Source organism: Euwallacea fornicatus, chromosome 29 (genome assembly GCF_040115645.1).
Source record: "Euwallacea fornicatus isolate EFF26 chromosome 29, ASM4011564v1, whole genome shotgun sequence".
NCBI lineage: Eukaryota > Metazoa > Arthropoda > Insecta > Coleoptera > Curculionidae > Euwallacea > Euwallacea fornicatus.
In genome coordinates, this window is record NC_089569.1 from 2103038 (window position 1) to 2120380 (window position 17343).

At 35.6% G+C, this 17343-nt stretch overlaps 5 protein-coding genes across 9 annotated transcripts; 2 read left to right on the top strand and 3 right to left on the bottom strand.

Annotated features, from left to right (window-relative positions):
• Window positions 1-214: 214 nt before the first annotated feature.
• LOC136347563 (RRP12-like protein) lies at window positions 215-4755 on the bottom strand. The gene is made up of 3 exons (XM_066297648.1): window positions 3170-4755; window positions 2757-3001; window positions 215-2689 (listed from the first exon to the last, which is right to left on the bottom strand). The coding sequence occupies exons 1-3, from the start codon at window positions 4538-4540 to the stop codon at window positions 334-336; spliced, it is 3972 nt and encodes a 1323-aa protein (XP_066153745.1). The 5' UTR covers window positions 4541-4755; the 3' UTR covers window positions 215-333.
• A 143-nt stretch (window positions 4756-4898) lies between these two features.
• On the top strand, window positions 4899-6558 carry Fkbp39 (FK506-binding protein 39kD). The gene is made up of 6 exons (XM_066297678.1): window positions 4899-5062; window positions 5169-5365; window positions 5420-5713; window positions 5766-6017; window positions 6073-6245; window positions 6306-6558. The coding sequence occupies exons 1-6, from the start codon at window positions 5053-5055 to the stop codon at window positions 6385-6387; spliced, it is 1008 nt and encodes a 335-aa protein (XP_066153775.1). The 5' UTR covers window positions 4899-5052; the 3' UTR covers window positions 6388-6558.
• Window positions 6559-7131: 573 nt separating this feature from the next.
• PIP4K (phosphatidylinositol 5-phosphate 4-kinase) lies at window positions 7132-11000 on the bottom strand. Of its 3 annotated transcripts, none has more exons than XM_066297667.1 (9): window positions 10668-11000; window positions 10323-10420; window positions 10163-10273; window positions 9968-10106; window positions 9768-9915; window positions 9558-9649; window positions 9399-9501; window positions 9145-9342; window positions 7132-8286 (listed from the first exon to the last, which is right to left on the bottom strand). In XM_066297667.1, the coding sequence occupies exons 1-9, from the start codon at window positions 10791-10793 to the stop codon at window positions 8051-8053; spliced, it is 1251 nt and encodes a 416-aa protein (XP_066153764.1). In that variant the 5' UTR covers window positions 10794-11000; the 3' UTR covers window positions 7132-8050. The 3 variants fall into 3 exon arrangements, with proteins under 3 accessions (XP_066153764.1, XP_066153763.1, XP_066153765.1); XM_066297666.1 differs by having other exon boundaries at window positions 9103-9342; XM_066297668.1 differs by lacking the exon at window positions 10163-10273 and having other exon boundaries at window positions 9103-9342.
• A 152-nt stretch (window positions 11001-11152) lies between these two features.
• Tom7 (Translocase of outer membrane 7) lies at window positions 11153-11661 on the top strand. Its single transcript, XM_066297679.1, has 3 exons — window positions 11153-11364; window positions 11427-11475; window positions 11533-11661. Exons 1-3 carry the CDS (start codon window positions 11265-11267, stop codon window positions 11543-11545), a joined length of 162 nt encoding a protein of 53 aa, XP_066153776.1. The 5' UTR covers window positions 11153-11264; the 3' UTR covers window positions 11546-11661.
• A 1122-nt stretch (window positions 11662-12783) lies between these two features.
• Window positions 12784-17324, bottom strand: LOC136347565 (uncharacterized). 3 transcript variants are annotated; one of them, XM_066297661.1, is made up of 11 exons: window positions 17023-17162; window positions 15928-16148; window positions 15505-15567; window positions 15323-15451; window positions 15086-15271; window positions 14856-15027; window positions 14723-14755; window positions 14191-14358; window positions 13884-14139; window positions 13534-13833; window positions 12784-13478 (listed from the first exon to the last, which is right to left on the bottom strand). In XM_066297661.1, exons 3-11 carry the CDS (start codon window positions 15547-15549, stop codon window positions 13427-13429), a joined length of 1341 nt encoding a protein of 446 aa, XP_066153758.1. In that variant the 5' UTR covers window positions 15550-15567; window positions 15928-16148; window positions 17023-17162; the 3' UTR covers window positions 12784-13426. The 3 variants fall into 3 exon arrangements, with proteins under 3 accessions (XP_066153758.1, XP_066153756.1, XP_066153757.1); XM_066297659.1 differs by lacking the exon at window positions 15928-16148 and having other exon boundaries at window positions 17023-17324; XM_066297660.1 differs by lacking the exons at window positions 14723-14755; window positions 15928-16148 and having other exon boundaries at window positions 17023-17324.
• Between the last annotated feature and the right edge of the window lie 19 nt (window positions 17325-17343).

Consider the following 17343-nt stretch of genomic DNA (forward strand, 5'->3'; position numbering starts at 1 on the left):
AATTAGTGAATACGATTTTTGATAATAATAAATAAAATACTTTTGGGATTTCAATTTTGGCGGACAACGAAATGGTGGAGGAACGCGCTTTCTGATTGGTTGGTGAACCAAATGATGGCTGTCCATTTTAGTAATAGGCGTTTTCATTGGTTTTTACAGCACCTAATGCTCTAAAATTGTGCACTCGCTGTTCTAGGTACAATAATAATAAGACTTTTAGTTATAATTTATAACATAATTTATTAATATACTTAATTCTAACAGTTCTACAACAAATGCTATAATGCTTTCATCCAAACAAAAATCACATCTTACTTAAACTTACACTCATTCCTACAACGTATTTTTTCTATTCTTCTTAGCTTTAGCTCCCTTGAGCGCTCCTCTCTTGGCTCCTTTAACAATCCCCCTCATCTGTCCCATCCCCTTGGTCTTCTTCCTCTTGTTGAGAGTGCTCCGCTGCAAGGGCACATAAGCATAAGGATCCAGCTTCTTGTCCTTCCTCTTGGCATCACCGGCGGCCTTTTTACTCTTATACTCGCCCCCCAAAGAGGCTCCACTTTTCACTGAGGATGTTGAGGTGATTGGACGATGTATTCCAATACCTCCGCTTTTATATTTTGAGGAAAGAGTTGAGCTGAAACCGCTTTTAGTGGATGCTGGACGTTTTCTTTTGCGGTTTGCTATTAAGAGGGTTTCTGCAACACTAGTGGCTTCGTCTTCTGTGTCGGAGCTGTCGGATTTAAAGTTGTATTTGTCCTTTTGAGTGTCGTTGTCACTAGAGTCGTCGTCGTCTCTGATTATAAGTCGTCCATCTGAGGAGCTTTTAAAGCCCCGATTTTTGTCCTTAACTTGCTTTTGATTTAAAACTGCAATTTGCCCAGGCTTAGTGGTGCTGATTTTGCTGACTGCAGTGGAGTCTATGAGGTCCACAATATTTTCTGGATCTTCTTCAATCCAAGTATTAGGTTTCCTTTTAATAGATTTCTGCTCTGCAGTCAAATCCTCTTCATCAGAGTCACTATCAGCTAAAATCTCTTCCATACTCTTGGGCTTGGATTTAAGAACAAACTCCGCCATAGTATCACCATCATCCTCCTCCTCCTTTTGATCCTTCTTCCCCCTTTTCTTCCTTTCATTTAGCTTCCTCAAATTCTTCAATCTTTTAAGCATAACTTCATCGCTCTTAGAGACGAATTGAATAACACAATCTGCCCCATATTTGCGGACCAATCGATCCAAAATGTCTCGCACTTTCAATCTAAAGTGTCTCTTGCAATCTTCAGTCATACTTGTCAGGGCTTTTACAATACCTTCCATGGAAGCCTGTACCATAAGGGAAGGTAAGGTGGTACAGTAGACCTTGATGAAGCTCAAACTTGAAGCTACAATTTCTCTAGTTTTACTACTTGCAAGAGCTATCATGTTAGTTAAAATAAGTCTAATATTGTCTTGTCCTAAAGCTCCTGAAAAGTTATGTAAAGCTGAGGCCAGGGCTAAAATAGTACTGCAAACCATTTGGGGCGTGCCTGCGAGGCCCGCTGAGAGCATTACCACAAACTCATTCATTTGATTATGCCCCATAAGGGTCTCTCCGATAGTATTTAGAAGATCATAAGCAGTTTTCCTGCATTTTTGGTTTATGTCCTTGCAACATAGTACAGTTTCTGGTATTATATTTCTTATAAGCTTGCTGTCATAGTCTAAATGGGGCTGTGCTTTTATTAGGTAGCTAAAACACCGCAAGCGGGCCCCTTTGCTTGAAGTAGCAGCTGTCTCCAAGCTTTGTGAAAGCAGTCGTCGTACTTCTTTTCGATTGATTTTGACAAAACTTTTACAACCCTTGGAGTCGCCTGAAACAATCTCTTCAAGAATTCTATACGCCTTCTTCTGTTCTTTGTTGTTTTTGATTTCAGGCAAGTTCTGAACGCACTGATTATACACTAAGGAGATACTCTCAATGCTTTGATAAGGAATCAACGCTCTTATGAGGTCCAAAATTGACTCTTTAATGAAATGATCCTCTGGCTCATCACTGGAGGCGTTTAACCGCTCTAAAGCATTTGTAAATAACTGCCGATTGAGCTCCTCACGAGAGATTGTGAGGTATAATTTGATGGTTTCTAAACAGGCCAAACGCTGCCCTTCCTCATCTGATCCTATAGGCTTAGTAGTGTACAAGTTAAAAAGAATCGGTAAATAATTTTTGTCGAATCTAGCTAACTCTGTTATATCCTCAGCATTTTCACTTTCTTTGGCGCTTTGTATGAGCCTCCTTAGCGCTGCCATCACTACCAAACGCAGCTCTTTTCTGTCGGAAATTGCAACTCCCAATACTTTAGCCAGGCTTTTAAACTCACTCTTAATGTCAGTGGGGTGGTTGCAGAAGCAGGGGAGCAAGCTCCACAATTGCAGGTACAGGAGTTCACTGCTATGGGCTCCAATTCCATTATAGGCCTGCGCAAGCTGCGCAGATTTTTGTTGACAAACACGGGCCAATGGGAAGATTTCCTCACGGAAAAAGGCCAAGGTGGAAAACTTTATGTTCTCTTTTAAAACTGGGAGAAGCCAGGAACGGTCAATGTTTAAATCACCATTAGGCTTCTTTAGGGGAATTACTTCCAGGACTTTCTCAGGGCCTATGAAACGGATGGCGGCTCCCACTGCGTACTCCAGTTCAGTGTTATAACTGCAAAGGTAAATAAAAAATAATAATTCCATAAATGAAAAATGTACTTCATCAAACAAAACTTTACCTAAACTTGTATGAATCTCTCAGCTCAGCTAAACCTTTCAAAGTGTCATCAAACATGTCTTTGCAGTTTGCTCCTGTAGCTTCAAACATCACCCCGATAACATGCAACACTTGATGCCAAGAAGTGTTATATTGATAGCTGAGACAGAGGTGGATTACATTGAAACATCTCTCAAGTTTGGACCTGTACTTATTGACTGTATCAGAAGATTCACAAGCTGGACCTGCTACATCTTTGAGTACCACCTAAAGTTAGTTTATTACACATATAGATTTTGGCAGAGATATATGTAAAGTTTTATATGTTCATTCTAGGCTTCCCCTATTACATTCTACATATGCAAAATGTATGAGATCAACTTTAAACCTCATTTTATTAATTTACCAAATTACTTACTATCAAACTCCACTTACCTCTAAACACCGTGTTGCCCCATTCATAACTTCCATCTTTCCAGAAAGCCACATTTCTGATACTGTAGAACAAAACTTTGGCAACAATGCCATAGCTACAGATAGTTCAGTGTCTGCTAAATGAATGTGAGCTTCCTGCATAACTAATAGCCAAGCCAGAGTAGGCTGAACATCCATAACTCCTGGCTGATACTCATACAAAGCTATTATGAGCTTGCTATTCAAATCACTAGAAATTATGGATTTCTGTGCTGAAAACACTGAATGCATCACTTGAAGGCCACAAACAGTCACTATTGGATAATTTAGGCTCATTAGCCGCAATATAGTTTCACAACATTTTTTTATGTGAACTTTAGGAAAGTTTTGGATGGTCTCTTTTAGAAGTCCTAAAGTGTGAAGGATGGTTGTTTGACTTGACTGTATAGAACTAAGTTCCACACACCCAACACTACCTCCAAGACAATTCTCCAAAATTTCTTCACAGAATTCTGCACATTTTTCTGCAGCTGTATTGTGGCCTTTTTCAAAACATGGAGACTTTACTATAGCTGCAACAGCATGTTGTCCTGCTTTACGCCATTTAGGTTTAGTATGAATGCAGAATGGATTTAACATAGCAGAGAAAATTTGTTTTGTAGTGGCATGTGTCCATTGGATTGATTCCTGTGCTCTCAAAACTGTTGCCAACACACCCAAGGTGGATTTTATAATCACGTTATTCTCTGCTGAAGCAAAATCCTTTAAAATGTACAACATTTTAGCAGTAACATCATTGAAACTCTTCCTTAGAACTGCTTGTGGAACTGTTTTGATTCCCATACTCAGAAGAGATAGTACTGCAGTAACTTGATCTTCATTTTTGTCCTCACTGTTGTATACAGTGTCGAGAGTTGTTAGAAGTGTGCAGTAATATTCTGTGGATGACTCGGTTCCCCCATTTTGCTTGATAATCTCAGTAACAGCTGCTAAAATTGCTAGCATTTCCTTATGCAATGCAGAATCTGCATGAAAAGTCTTCATAAACTTCCCAAATGACATGTTACTACACTCAGACCATCCTGAAGCAAATGATTGCATAGTTTGATAAGAACCATCAGAACCTTCATAACAACTCTCTGACTCCATTTCATAGCTGTCTTCTAAGGACATTTCCACATCTTTGTGTTGTGGCTCTTTGAGAACTTGCAAGGCATCATGTTTCCTCAAGGTATCTGTGGTAAGGCAGCTAGGTCCAAGATCATCTTGGAAAAAGTGCCTTTTTGCCTGTTCTCTATATTTATGTGTTTCTGGGTTTGAGCTAGAGCTCTGCCCTTTTGGCCATCTCTTGCCTTTGGTTTGTCCCTTTAATTTACTTCGGAATTTGCCCATTTTAGGTGACAAATGCGATCTAACTTGCAGGTTAAAAACAGAACTTTGAAATTATGGGTTTTTATTTTACACTGTATGAACTTTTGAGTATGTATCTATCAAAATGTATAAAATTCGTTAATAATTAAAGGGCTTTTGGGGTACCCAAAAAGGAACATAACAATTAGTGAGGTTAAATAATAGCTAATAAAATTGGCTAAATTTTCAATGTCAACACCACGTGCTTCCGATTTTTTAAATAAGATAAACTCAAGTACTAACTCCAACTACACCACCGGTAATAGGATTTTGACTAATTTGACGTAAATTAAGTGGCGCTACCTGACGGCCATATAATTCCCTCCATTTTTTATCGCGGAATAACCTCAATTCGTTCTCTTCTCGGTTTTCTTTAGGGATTCAACGCATGAAAAAGTTTGGAAGCGGTTTTTTGGTATTCTTCCTGCAAAAAGTGTCTGACAATCATTTATCATTTGATTTTGGTATTATTAATTTCTAAATTAACTATCAAGATGTTCTGGGGTAAGATTTTAGTCAAGAAATTTCTATTGTATTTTGCCGACCATGCCGCCAGCATTGGTAAAGAATCTCGATTTTTGGTTCTTATGAGGTTATCTTCCCTATACAGGTCTAATAATGGAGCCCGACAGGCGTTACAGCCAAAAAGTCAAAAAATCCTTTCACATATCAATGGCCTCTCTAGATATCAATTCATCTTCTGAGGAACCATCCCAGCTTATGTGCAGCTATGATGGAAGGAATTATTTGCTATGCACACTTAGAAAACCCGATCTTTTGCAATGTTCTTTGGATCTAGAATTTGCAGTAAGCCCCATTAACTTAAATAACTTTTGTGGTTCTTATATAACTGTTTCGTAGGCTGGGACTGAGGTCTCATTTGCAGCAAATGGTAAAGCCCACGTCCATCTCACTGGCTATCTTTCGGAAACGGACAATGATGAGTTGACACTCAATCAATTAGCTGAAGAAGTGGAGGATGAGGAATCAGAGGATGATGCATTTGAAGAAGTGTTCTCTAAGAAAGCCAAGAGACAAAATAATGATAAAGAAAGTGTTCCAGCAAAGAAAACCAAATTATTAAATGGCTCTGCTAAAGTTGAACTTGCTGAAGATGAGGATGACTCTGATGATCCCGATTTTGATGAAGAGATGGTAAGAAATAGGGTATGCAAAGAAAGTATAATATTTTATTGTTGATCATCAGGCAAATGGCGAAGAAGTTGAAGAGGAGGAGGATGATGGAAATGAGTCTGATACTGAGGATGAAGATGAAGATGAAGAGAGTGAAACTGAAGCACCACAAGTGACTACCACAAAACAAAAGCCTAAAAAGGAATCAGAGGCCAAGCAAGGGACAAGCGAGAAAAAACAGAAACAAACCCTGAAAGGTGGTGTCATTGTTGAGGATTTGGTGGAAGGAAATGGACCCCCTGCTAAAGCTGGACGTTTTGTGACTGTAAATAATAATTTTTATTTTCATTATGGGTAGTCACAAAGATGTTGAATTACAGGTGTATTATGAGGGAAGGCTTCAAAAGAACAATAAACTTTTTGATTCAACTTCCAAAGGACCAGGCTTTAAATTCCGCTTAGGAGGAGGGGAAGTAATTAAGGGATGGGACGTGGGCCTGGTTGGCATGAAAGTAGGAGGAAAACGAAAGATTGTATGCCCACCTCAAGCAGGGTAAGTATGCTTTGAAACTGTAGGTTATAATTTTAGTGGAAATTTGTGATATATTTATAGATATGGAGCTAAAGGATCACCTCCAGCAATTCCCCCTAATTCCACGTTAGTTTTTACAGTTACTCTCAAGAAAATTAAGTAATTAAATTCTCAGTTTATGATAATCATTAAGTTACTTTAAAAATATTTTTGTATTCTTGTTTGATATGGTAATGTCCTATTAGTTGCAAAAGAACTATGGTTTTGATGTTTAAGTAATGGATAAAGTTGCTCCATTTTAAATATTTTTCTTAAATAAACATTTCCAAGTTAAGAGGTTTTACTTTATTCCTATTAAAAACTGCTTCTTTATCGCAGTTCTCTTCTCGCCACACTGAAAATTTATTTCAAATTTTTAGACTTTTGCCTTAAGATCGTGTTTTATTTTACAGTTGTTTTTTAGATATATTTGTCTATTTACACTTCAGATCATGTCTCCATACAACTGGAATGATCTATAAAACAGCATAAATACAATAATTCTTGTAGCAGTTGGATTTATTAATCATGGTTTATCTTGGTTTGGTATAGCACAAATTCTTAATGTTTGAGCCGCTTGTACAATAATACAACTTGCAGTAAATATTCTATTGACCTTGCTTGACATTTTATGATTTATATACCATTATTAATTATTACCCATCAAAGGCCAAAAGATAATTGAAATGATCTTTTTGACTATAAGACATATGAAAATTATATCTTATCTTTTCCAAAAAGTTTATGACTACTTAGTTTCATTTTCAATATCCTTGATATTTTTTCTTATTTGTCGCAGGTATATATTATTGTTCCAATAGGAAACACAATGAATTTCAGCAGTTCTGGGACTTACAACTAAATAAAATCAAAATCGAAACCATTTATATTTAAATCTACAATATTACATCATACAATAACAAAAATAATAAGCAATATTAACAGAGAATAATAAACGATATATAAACTGACATCACAAAAGGTTTGGATAACACTAATATGCTATTTACATGTTGCTCAACTATTTACACTAGTTCTGGAATGAGCTGACATAGAGGCTACACACATTTTTTCGTTCTAGATATTAAGCTGCATACTATGGAATAGGATTTGATATGTTAGGTACAAAATAGGCCTAGTCGTGGGGTGCGGGTACTATGTACCAAACAAGTAATTACTTTCACTTGTAGCTTCATTAGCTCATCCAAAATACACTTCTTAAAAACCGATATTGGACTAGACTAAAAATGATATTATTAAAAAAAACAATTATTAGGAATTAAAATAATCCAATTTTGATATAAAACGAGGCGCTTAATAAATGCAGACGAGCAAGGAACAAAATGTTTTAGAGTGACACTCTATAGATGTATAAACTAATATTGTATTGGCATATACATATCTACCACCTAAAAATTTTGTAAAAGATTCAACTAGTTATTTAACTGTAACCTTTTGCTTTAAACGTGTAAGATATTGCTTATTTTGTGCTTTGGTGGATTTCCAGATAAGGTGGGAATGCGTCTCTCGTTTTCAAATTGTGTTACGGATACACGTTCAACCGCCCGGCATGCTCTCAGACGTAAAAAATATCACAATAAGTAGTTAGCCAAAAATCGGTAAAATACTAAAACCTTTTTTTTTTTAATTCAAGAAGATGCAAAGGTTATTGCCATATTTATAGAAACTTGACCTAAGATAAGTTACTTCAAGTCAGCTAACTCCTATGAAAATCATTTTCGCCGTGACTCATCAACCAACCACTCACAACACAAATTCAATTAAATCTACTCTATGGCTTTGCCAATGAAATCAATGAATCTTTTGGCGTATTGCTCCGGATCGCAGGTGCTAATTCCGTCTACGTTCGACCCATACTTCACTGTTTTGGCAGCTTTTGCAGCCTGCTTTTTTACTCCATAATGTGTGAGCACGTCTATAATGGCCACGAAGTAAATCTCCTTGACTGGGGCTAATTCACAAGAGGGAATCGCGTAGATGTCTAGCTCAGGGATTATGCCACCTGAAAGTGAATCATTGCCTTGGATTCTAAAACATAAAGCTCCGCGGGGACTGCAGACTAAACAATCCACCCATAGTTTAATCTGATTGGAATGGATCGTCATGTACATGCATTTATCTCTATTTAGAATTGGTGAATGTGCGCATATAGGTGTGTCTTTATACTAATTAGAGCCACCGGATCAATGTACTTGTAACTTAATTTGAGAGATTTCTATGGAAACACAAAACTGACCACTCCTAGCCTTATTTCAATAGCATAAACCCCTTTTTTAATGCTTCCAGGAGTTTGACTTATTAACACTGAAGAAATCAATTAAACTCTCAGCTGACTAACAATCTGTAATCTATAGTGGCTCAAAGTGTGATTGTAGAATTACTAGGCAAAGCACAATATACGACAATATTTGTGAAAGATTCGTAAATTTTATAAGCACAATGTGTTAAAACGATTTTAGGAAAAAAGAAAAATTTGAATAAAACAAATTTGACCAATGTGTTTAATTTGCAGTGTAGCACTAGAATAATTTAATTGTGGCTTCAAAAAACGTTAACAAATTGCAGCAATTTGCTTTTCTCACTTAAGAAAAATTGGAAATTTACTCCGGAATACGGGCGAGTTTGTTCAAAACCTGCCACTATTAGTCCAGTAAAATGGTGGAGAGGGAACAATGGTTCCAAATTTCAATTATTCATTCTAGATATAGATTGATATATTACGTTTTTTGAACCACCACTCCACACTCCCGACTGTAAGCCCTGCATTTCAAGCATTTTGGTAAGTAAAACAAAGAAAATGTAGTTGACTTTTCCTCACCTGACACGGTGCTAATGTACTGGTAAATTTTGCTGAGTTTACCTTCATATTGGAGACTGTGCTCCCTGAGGTAGTGCGAGACTGCGTTGGGGGAGTCTGGGGGCGTGTTGAACCCCATCTGCCCCACTCGGTTTTCTAGGCCCGATCCCGACTCGCTGTCGTCGGAATCGGGCGGGTTTTCCGCCTCCAATTCTCGCTGTCTTTGAAGCTCCTCTTCGCCCCGTTCCACCTCATGGATTCCTAGAAATATGTTCAATAAACTCGCCCAAAAAATCTTGAACAACAAGTGATTTTACCCAAAAGTAAGCTGTAATCCATAAGGTGTAATTTAGTCAGGAAATCCACGTCTGCAGTTAGAGTTTCCATGAGTTTAGCCTTGGCCTCTTCACCTATGTAAACCTAAGGAAACTCCCTTCAATATCATAAAACTTTTCTTTGTGTTTATACACTAATACCTTCATCTGGTCGTTAACAAAATCATTGTCTTTGAAAGTTGGCAGTTCCTTTTCTCTCTCTTTCTCTGAAGCCTCCCTATCTACTGTAGAACCTTTAGAAAAACCCTAATCATTGAATTACTGATCTAATAATAACCTTTTTATAATCCAATAAAAAAATGCCACCTAACCATAGATAATAATCAGCAAAGGAAGCAATATTAGTGTTACCTTTTAAATCAAATTTTCTATGGGTACTCAGATGATTGGAAAACACATTCCTCATAACCACAATATAATGCTCCCCATTATCGACAGTCAACCTATACATTCCCAAGTATTGAGGCAGTAAAGTCTTTCCATGTCTCTCCACAATATACTAAAATGCTAGAATTCAATATTATTCTTAAAGAGTTTAAAAGTGCACTTACAGGGTGATAATGTTTCAGAAATGAGTGCATTCTCTCCACTTCCTCAGAAGTGAGAGTTTTAATAATGAAAAGTTTATCATAGCTTTGGTAGAATTTGGCTCCACTTTTGCCTGCTGAATCATCAGGAAGAGGCTGTGATCTGCATGGAAAAATTTCAACAATATTTAATCTGAGCTGAAGCTATCTCTTTCCTACCTAGTTAATGATTCTTTATAATCTAGATCATCAATTCCAAACCTCTCTCGAATATTTCGGAACACCATAGGGCAGTACTCTTTAACTTTAAAATGAGATGGCATGTTTTCTCTGGAAATATGGTATGAATATTTACTAACATTTTGAATAATAGTCTTACTTATTGAAAAGGTGGTTATCAATTTTTATCTTGGAATAAGCTCGGAAATCATCTGGAAGCAACATCACGGGAATGGTGACATGCATTAATTCATTGATCTGGAAAAGACAAATTTTTTTTTGATACAGTTTTCATGGCAGCAGAACCACGAGATTAGGACAATTACAAATGGTCAAATTCCTATACCAGGACTTAGTATAAAAACATTCTTAACTAGAATAATGGAATAAAATTAAGCCTAATGAACTGGCAATTAAAATGTAAAACATTTCAACCTGCTCATGGCCAGTAAAATAGCTGTACTTGGTTGGGCAAAAAAACCCATTAAACTTGCACTTCACTTACCGTGTGATTGATTCCCCACATGAAAACACTGAGAAAGGGTTCGTTGGCCCTAAAAAGCTTGACTTTTTGGTGTTTTACACGAAAATGTTTCTTTTTTAACTTGGACTGGCCGCTGGAACTCATCATGATGAACTGATCGGCAAAGGCGGAATATCAAAAGGAAGGTTCCAGATCACTGCGACATTATAAGGGCCCGCTTCTCGATGAGTAACTTCGCGTTTATCAGAAGTAAACACCCAGCGATTTGTTTGTTTATCTGCGACGAATTATTTCGAAATTGGTAATCAAATTCGGGAAACACACCTTCATTGATTAGTTGTCGTCTGGTGACGGAACTGGACGATAATTTTGACAGAAAATTGAAGTTTTGTGCAATGTTGTCGTGTAAATAATATCAATTATGAAGATATTAAAGAATTAATTATATTATACGTTGTCTACTCAACAGCTGTTAAATTATTATTTTTCTTTTCACTTGAAAGACATCTGTCATAACCAATTCTATATATTCTTGTTAAATTATACAAGCTTTGTGGAGAAAGACTTGTAATTAAATTCTGTGTTTAATCCCCAACCCCTTCAAAAAATATATATAAAATGGTTTTAACCGATGGTGTAAAACAACGTCTCTCAATAGTAATAGAACTCAGTAAAACAGTGTTTCATTACGCCTTCATACCCACAGTTTTGTACCTAGGTAAGTTATGATTTTCATTTTCTGATCAAAATCATTTTATATTTTACATGAAATGCTTACAGGATTTAAAAAAGGTGCTGACCCTGGAATGCCTGATATTTCTGTGGCCAAGTAAGTATATTAAGTGAATTAGAAATGCATATAAACTTTTCATATATTACTTTTCAGTTTACTGTGGTAGGAAAGAGGTTTATTAATGCAGAATTAGTGAAATGTCGTAAGAAAATTATTGCTACCATAGTGCAAAAGTTCTATAATATGTTTATTAACAAATAAAAATGAAAAATTTTGTTTAAAGTTTGTTTTAAAAGTGACCTAAAAATCATCTTAGTGTGCATAAGTAAAGCTACCAAAATCTTCAGAAATACTGAGAAGAGCTTGATAAATAATAGGATTTGTTATGTACAAAAATATGCGAAAAACTTTTTGAATTTATAAGATCTTTAATTATGAAAATTTGTTGGACAAAAGTTTCTAATGTAACGGTTTGGCAACGTTGTCCGCTTACATCTTCGTGAAAACTGCTCTATCTACTCCATTTACTCGGCCAGGATTAAAACTTCTGTCAAAAAATATTAAAGTGCTACTGTCAACAAATCAGCTAATTGGTTAGTTTTGTTTATATTAATTTGTTATCAAAAATTTCAAATTATTTCTCCAAACAACATTAAAATCGATTAAATTGTATTAATTTCAGTGGGTAAATGTATTCACCGAATTCGTATACTATCTTAAGCTGCCTATACATTATCATTATAACAAAGGTAAAGACTATATTTGTGTCCCCTTTTTATTATTTGATGCTGCTTTTTTACATAAAAAATTGTAGGTCTCAGCTGACTATTGCGATTTCGGTATATGCGATGAAAACTCAGAATACTGCTGTGGAGAAAATAAATGCTGTAAAAAGACTGTGGATATTTGGTACTATTGGTAAGGTATGAGTAACTTAAAGAAGTTAATGTAATTGACAAAGATTCTCCTTAATAGGGCAGTAGTGTTGTTAGTCATAATTGTTGTAATAATAGCGACGTGTTTCTATATAAAAAAGATGAAAAGTAAGTACACTGCATACAGCAAATTAATCCAGAAATATGACGAGAGTACGATCCAAACTTAAGTAGAGCAATGTAGAAATGCACTTTCATTTTGTGACTTGCATAAGAGAGAGAGAGAGATTGTCACAAAACGGTCATAATGACATTTAATGCATTAGTATGTAAGCCGATGTTAAGTACCTAAAAATTATATTATATTTATTGTTCTTAGATCTAATTTCGATAGCATTAGGTCTGCTGTGTTTAGTTTTAATTCAGAGATTTTCATGTTCCCCTTTGTGAAATAAATGTGATATTTTATGACTATTTTGTAATAAAACATACTTAGATTTTGTCTTTTTATGAGACAAAAACTTCAAAGTATGTTGAATTATCTATTAGAAACAATGAGCATATATAATATAACAAAATACACTTCTTTAGATTAAGCACAATAATTAAGGTAAAAATGGTGCTAATCCAACTTTGCCCTATGATACTGTGGGAAATTTAGGTATTTATATAATCTTCGAAAATAGAGATCTTGACTATAATATGGTATCACTGGAGAGATTATATTTACGAATTGATAAAGGCACTTAAAAGTTGGCAATTTAAGTTATAAAGCCCTTTGGAATGTTACTTTTGTTCTTAACAAGAAAATATTTATCAATAGAGAAAACTGTTGAGCTAAAAATGTATAGTCCCAGGTAAGTAGACCATGATAGAAATAATAGTGTAAGTTCACGATTTTAATACATAATAAAACGGGTCTTTCTGCGAGTATTTAAAAGATCTTCAAGATGTTCAAATATACATTAAATTTGAATTAGCAAAGAAAAATCGAATCTTGAAAATATTGAAGTATTGAGCATTAAAGTTCATCCAATCTTAAGTACTGTAATGAAAAAGAATGAATCTCAAAACTGTCAATATCACTATCCCTAAATAACTTCTTTAAACATAAAACTATCCTGCATTTATTGGCAATAAAATATTCATTAACCTAATTAAGTGGTATGGCACTAAGTTTGGTTTTGGTGATATTGAGGCCTACCAGCCAACTCCAATAAGTACCTGAAAGGTTTTTCTCATCCTCAAAACAATTATTAAACCTTCAGTAATTACATACCTATCAGGATGATCTAGCCAATCTGCTGCACTCAATTTTAGGGTCCTTTGTTTCTCCGCCTCTTTGACCTCCCATTTTTTCACCTCCAACTGCTTTTCTCTTTGCACTTGATCACCACAGCCCCATACCTCTATAGTTTCAATATTAAAGGGAATCTTCTTATAGTCGATTTTCTCAAATCCTCCGTCCACTATTATAATAGGGTCTCTGGGATCTGAACCGGCTCTCAAACCTTGAGGATAACCCCGGACTATTGTGTTAAGATAAAGTAATTTGGAGCCTTTTTCCAATAACTGGAATCTATTTAAAATAGTTATTAGAGGGGAAACACACAATTTTTTCTCTTTTACTTTGGTAGTAATTGAAAAACGGCAGCGCCTTCTCCTCCGAAATACTTGTGCGATTCTTTCCATTCACAAGGCGAAGCCACGCAAAACTTTTGATCATTTTGCACCCGGAAAATCACCAAAGTGGGTCCCTTATAGCCTAGTACGTGATGCAAAAATCTATTAGCACCCAACCCTTGTTCATCAGAGTCGTAGATAAGGGTCCAATGGGAGGGAATGGAACAGGCGATTTTTGAGAGAAAATTCATAGCTGCTAATGCTACAAAATCTTGGTCAATATTGACTTTTTTCCACTAGGTTTCTCTCTTACACGTGCCACTACTGTTAGGAGAATTAGCCCTTTGTGGTCTAGAATATAAGGGCGGAAGGGCTCCTGCTAATAACCAGGACATGCTCATAGTTAGAAGGTGGGGATGGGGGTTTTTACTATGTCCAAATGGGGCTGGTTGCTCCAGAACTGGTGTTGTAAGCTCCAACCCTAGAGGAATGTAATTATGACAATTATTTCAGTCGATTTATGGGCAAATAGATTGTTGAAAATGAATGACCAAATCGCTATTAATGCAGGAATTAAATAATTCTTTTGCAAACTTGCATTACCTCATCTGCTTCAAATCCCTGTAATATAGACCGTATAAACCAAAAATAAAACAAAAAATCATCATATTTATTGTTATTAATTCCAGGCATTAAAGATGCAACAGCAAGCCTTTCAAATCAACTGTAGGGCAGACCGCATTGGAGGCGAACAGAAGAGAAGAGAAATAAGTTTTTAGAGGACATAAGCAACAAAATGAAACAGAGAAAGCAGTAAACAGTTATTATCATCAGAATAACTTTACCTGCAGGAGTGACGGGCAAAGTAAAATCGACGCCTAAAAAACAAAGTTTTGAATACATAAAAGTTATACGAAATCGCATCTAGTGCTCCAGAAACTTCCTGTAATCCGTAACGAAAATTTCATTGATTTTTACCTGTAGCTTCTGGTGGTACGCTTTGATCGATGGTGCGCCAAGCACTGGCCATTGCATGTACGGTGTATCTATGCAATGGCAAAAGCAGTCTTGGAGCATTATCCAAAAGCCAATGAGTCACAAATTGAGAAGACAAGCTTTGCTTAGAGTAGAAGCATCCATCAACCACAGCCTGCGACATGAGTTTACTCTTTAACCTTCACATTACTGTCCTTAAGTCTTGATCTCACCTTAAGGGTCTTACTAATTGACAAACACATCTGAGGACCTCCAGAATAATGATCCATGCTGACATGGTAGGCGCACATGAGCAGAGATTGATAACTTTCGGGAGTTATGATGTTGGTGTTTTTAATAGAGTCAAATAAAGACCACATTCCCACCCAAATTTCTACTATTAAATGGTCATCTAGAATCTATTTGAGGAGTTAATAAAGTACTCTGGTATGTATTGAATATTCACTTACAACCAGATATTTTTCACATAGTTGCTGAAACTCTTCAGTAGGAATGAAATTAAATTTTGATTCACAGTTCTCTAAAAAATGTTTAAAGAGCTTTTCGGCCAGTAGAGGATATTTTGGGAATAAGTAGCGCTGTTAATGAAGAGCTTTGAATATTGTTATGATCAGGTATAGAGATTACTTACATAAAACACGTTTTTGGTTACTCCAGGAACATTTTCTTCTGCCATGGATTTGTCAGTCAAAATCTGGATGAAATGAGAAAGTAGGTTTCAGGAATTATATTTATTTATGAGCAGGCTTAAAGACTGAATGATTTTTAAGAGAGTATACAGAGCATATCTTAAACATATGCCGCAAATTTAAAGGGATATTCTTTGAGTCAAAAATAAGTTTTTATAAAAAAATATCCACAATCGCTTCATTTCCAAACGATATTTTAAGGTGATCCGAAACATCATCAAGGATTAGACCAATATTTACAATTTTATTCTTAATAAAACAAATAAAACATTGATATTAAATCTTTGAAGGGTGGTTTACATGATAATAATTCCTAGATATACATAATAAGCCTAGAAGCTCCTCTATAATCTCAAGTGCTTTGCTTAAACCACAGTTTTTATACTTTCATCTTCATAATTTTTCTACTTTACTTAGTCCGAAATCTTCATGCACTTCGAGTTTCAGAGTTTTTATATGGTGTTCCTCCTGCATCATTTTCTCAGTTTTAAGACAAGAAGTTAGAAAGTATGTGTGATGGTTGCACTTGATTTTGCCTTCCAAGGTGCAGTTCCAAGAAATAAGGGACAAAAGTAGGAATCTAGACCTAAAATGAGAAGGAAAATATTTTGAAGAATATTATTGTGTTTGCATGGCTGCTGGCTTGGCCATTATTTTTTATTTATTATTATTATTTTGACTGGACTTAGGAAGGTTAATAAATTCTTAAATTTAAATTTAACCAAAATAAGTTCAATCATCCTTTTCAAAACAGTAGAATACTTTCTACTATATATTTTAGGATTTTCATTGACCTTTATTGAAATGACTAGAGACCTAAGTGAAATGGGTAGATGCATGACTACTGAGGAGGATTTGTGTACATTTTAATGAAGATTGCATTGATCAGGCAATGGATCCTCAATGATGCCGGTTTTTTAAGTAAGTAAAATGTTAGGTGTTACATAAATGTAATTAATGGCTGAGAATAACATATTTATTTTAAGTTAAATTTACTTGAAAATTTTGGAAAATATGTACAGCGACTATAATTGCTAGCATTTTTAGAGGATGATTCACTTTGTCCTGGTGGCTGTGTTAAATTACCAGAATTGTGGTTTTCCTTGATGGTATTTCGGGCTTGTTTCTGGTAGTTTTTCTTACAAATAGACAAATTCTCAACATCAAAATTGTGGTTAAAGGAAAGGTGAGGGAATAAATTTGACAATTACTGTATAATTTATGAACTTTGCTGTCAAATTCTGAATCACTTTTAAAAAATTTTTAATGGTCATCAAATAATCCAAAGAAGACATCAAATTTCCATGGAAGATAAGATTCATTTAATATGTGAACAGACTGTATATGTGACTTGTTTCATGTTGATGCTATGACCTGTGTTAATGCTCCCAAGATTTATCTTGGGGAAAATCGCAAAAACAACGAAACCGAAACGCTAGTAAGATAAGTTCATTTCTCACCTTAGCCAGTCTCTCGTTGGGCAGCATTAGCTCAAAGGGTTTTTCAAGGATTTGGGACGTAGCAGTATCTCTGCGGATGCTTTTGCGGGACTCATGAGATGATCCTTGAGATGTTGTGTCATCAGACTTTTGTGAACCGTGTCCATGGTGATTGCCCATTTTGTAATCGAGTTTCACATGTGACGTTGGATGAGATAAGCGCAACTAATTTCAATCAATTCTTATTTTATGGGCGAGAGGTGCATATAATCAAACAAATCAAATAGAAAATAAAATTTGGCAAATATCAGCTGGTATCAACGGTGATTAGTGACAATTAGC

What these genes read in the sequence shown, in the direction of transcription:
- PIP4K (XM_066297666.1), bottom strand. Translation starts at nt 10,793, where the DNA reads ATGATGAGTTCCAGCGGCCAGTCCAAGTTAAAAAAGAAACATTTTCGT. An exon ending in TAGAAAATTTGATTTAAAAG is followed by an intron (nt 9,650 to 9,767) that starts GTAACACTAATA and finishes GTTTTTCTAAAG; the next exon opens with GTTCTACAGTAGATAGGGAG. An exon ending in GGATTACAGCTTACTTTTGG is followed by an intron (nt 9,343 to 9,398) that starts GTAAAATCACTT and finishes ACATATTTCTAG; the next exon opens with GAATCCATGAGGTGGAACGG.
- Fkbp39 (XM_066297678.1), top strand. An exon ending in CTTTGGATCTAGAATTTGCA is followed by an intron (nt 5,366 to 5,419) that starts GTAAGCCCCATT and finishes ACTGTTTCGTAG; the next exon opens with GCTGGGACTGAGGTCTCATT. An exon ending in AAGCTGGACGTTTTGTGACT is followed by an intron (nt 6,018 to 6,072) that starts GTAAATAATAAT and finishes GTTGAATTACAG; the next exon opens with GTGTATTATGAGGGAAGGCT.
- LOC136347565 (XM_066297659.1), bottom strand. Translation starts at nt 17,181, where the DNA reads ATGGGCAATCACCATGGACACGGTTCACAAAAGTCTGATGACACAACA. An exon ending in CGTACCACCAGAAGCTACAG is followed by an intron (nt 14,756 to 14,855) that starts GTAAAAATCAAT and finishes TTTGTTTTTTAG; the next exon opens with GCGTCGATTTTACTTTGCCC. An exon ending in TCCTAACAGTAGTGGCACGT is followed by an intron (nt 14,140 to 14,190) that starts GTAAGAGAGAAA and finishes AAGATTTTGTAG; the next exon opens with CATTAGCAGCTATGAATTTT.
- LOC136347563 (XM_066297648.1), bottom strand. Translation starts at nt 4,540, where the DNA reads ATGGGCAAATTCCGAAGTAAATTAAAGGGACAAACCAAAGGCAAGAGA. An exon ending in GGGCAACACGGTGTTTAGAG is followed by an intron (nt 3,002 to 3,169) that starts GTAAGTGGAGTT and finishes AACTAACTTTAG; the next exon opens with GTGGTACTCAAAGATGTAGC. An exon ending in AGAGATTCATACAAGTTTAG is followed by an intron (nt 2,690 to 2,756) that starts GTAAAGTTTTGT and finishes TTACCTTTGCAG; the next exon opens with TTATAACACTGAACTGGAGT.
- Tom7 (XM_066297679.1), top strand. Translation starts at nt 11,265, where the DNA reads ATGGTTTTAACCGATGGTGTAAAACAACGTCTCTCAATAGTAATAGAA. An exon ending in ACCCACAGTTTTGTACCTAG is followed by an intron (nt 11,365 to 11,426) that starts GTAAGTTATGAT and finishes AAATGCTTACAG; the next exon opens with GATTTAAAAAAGGTGCTGAC.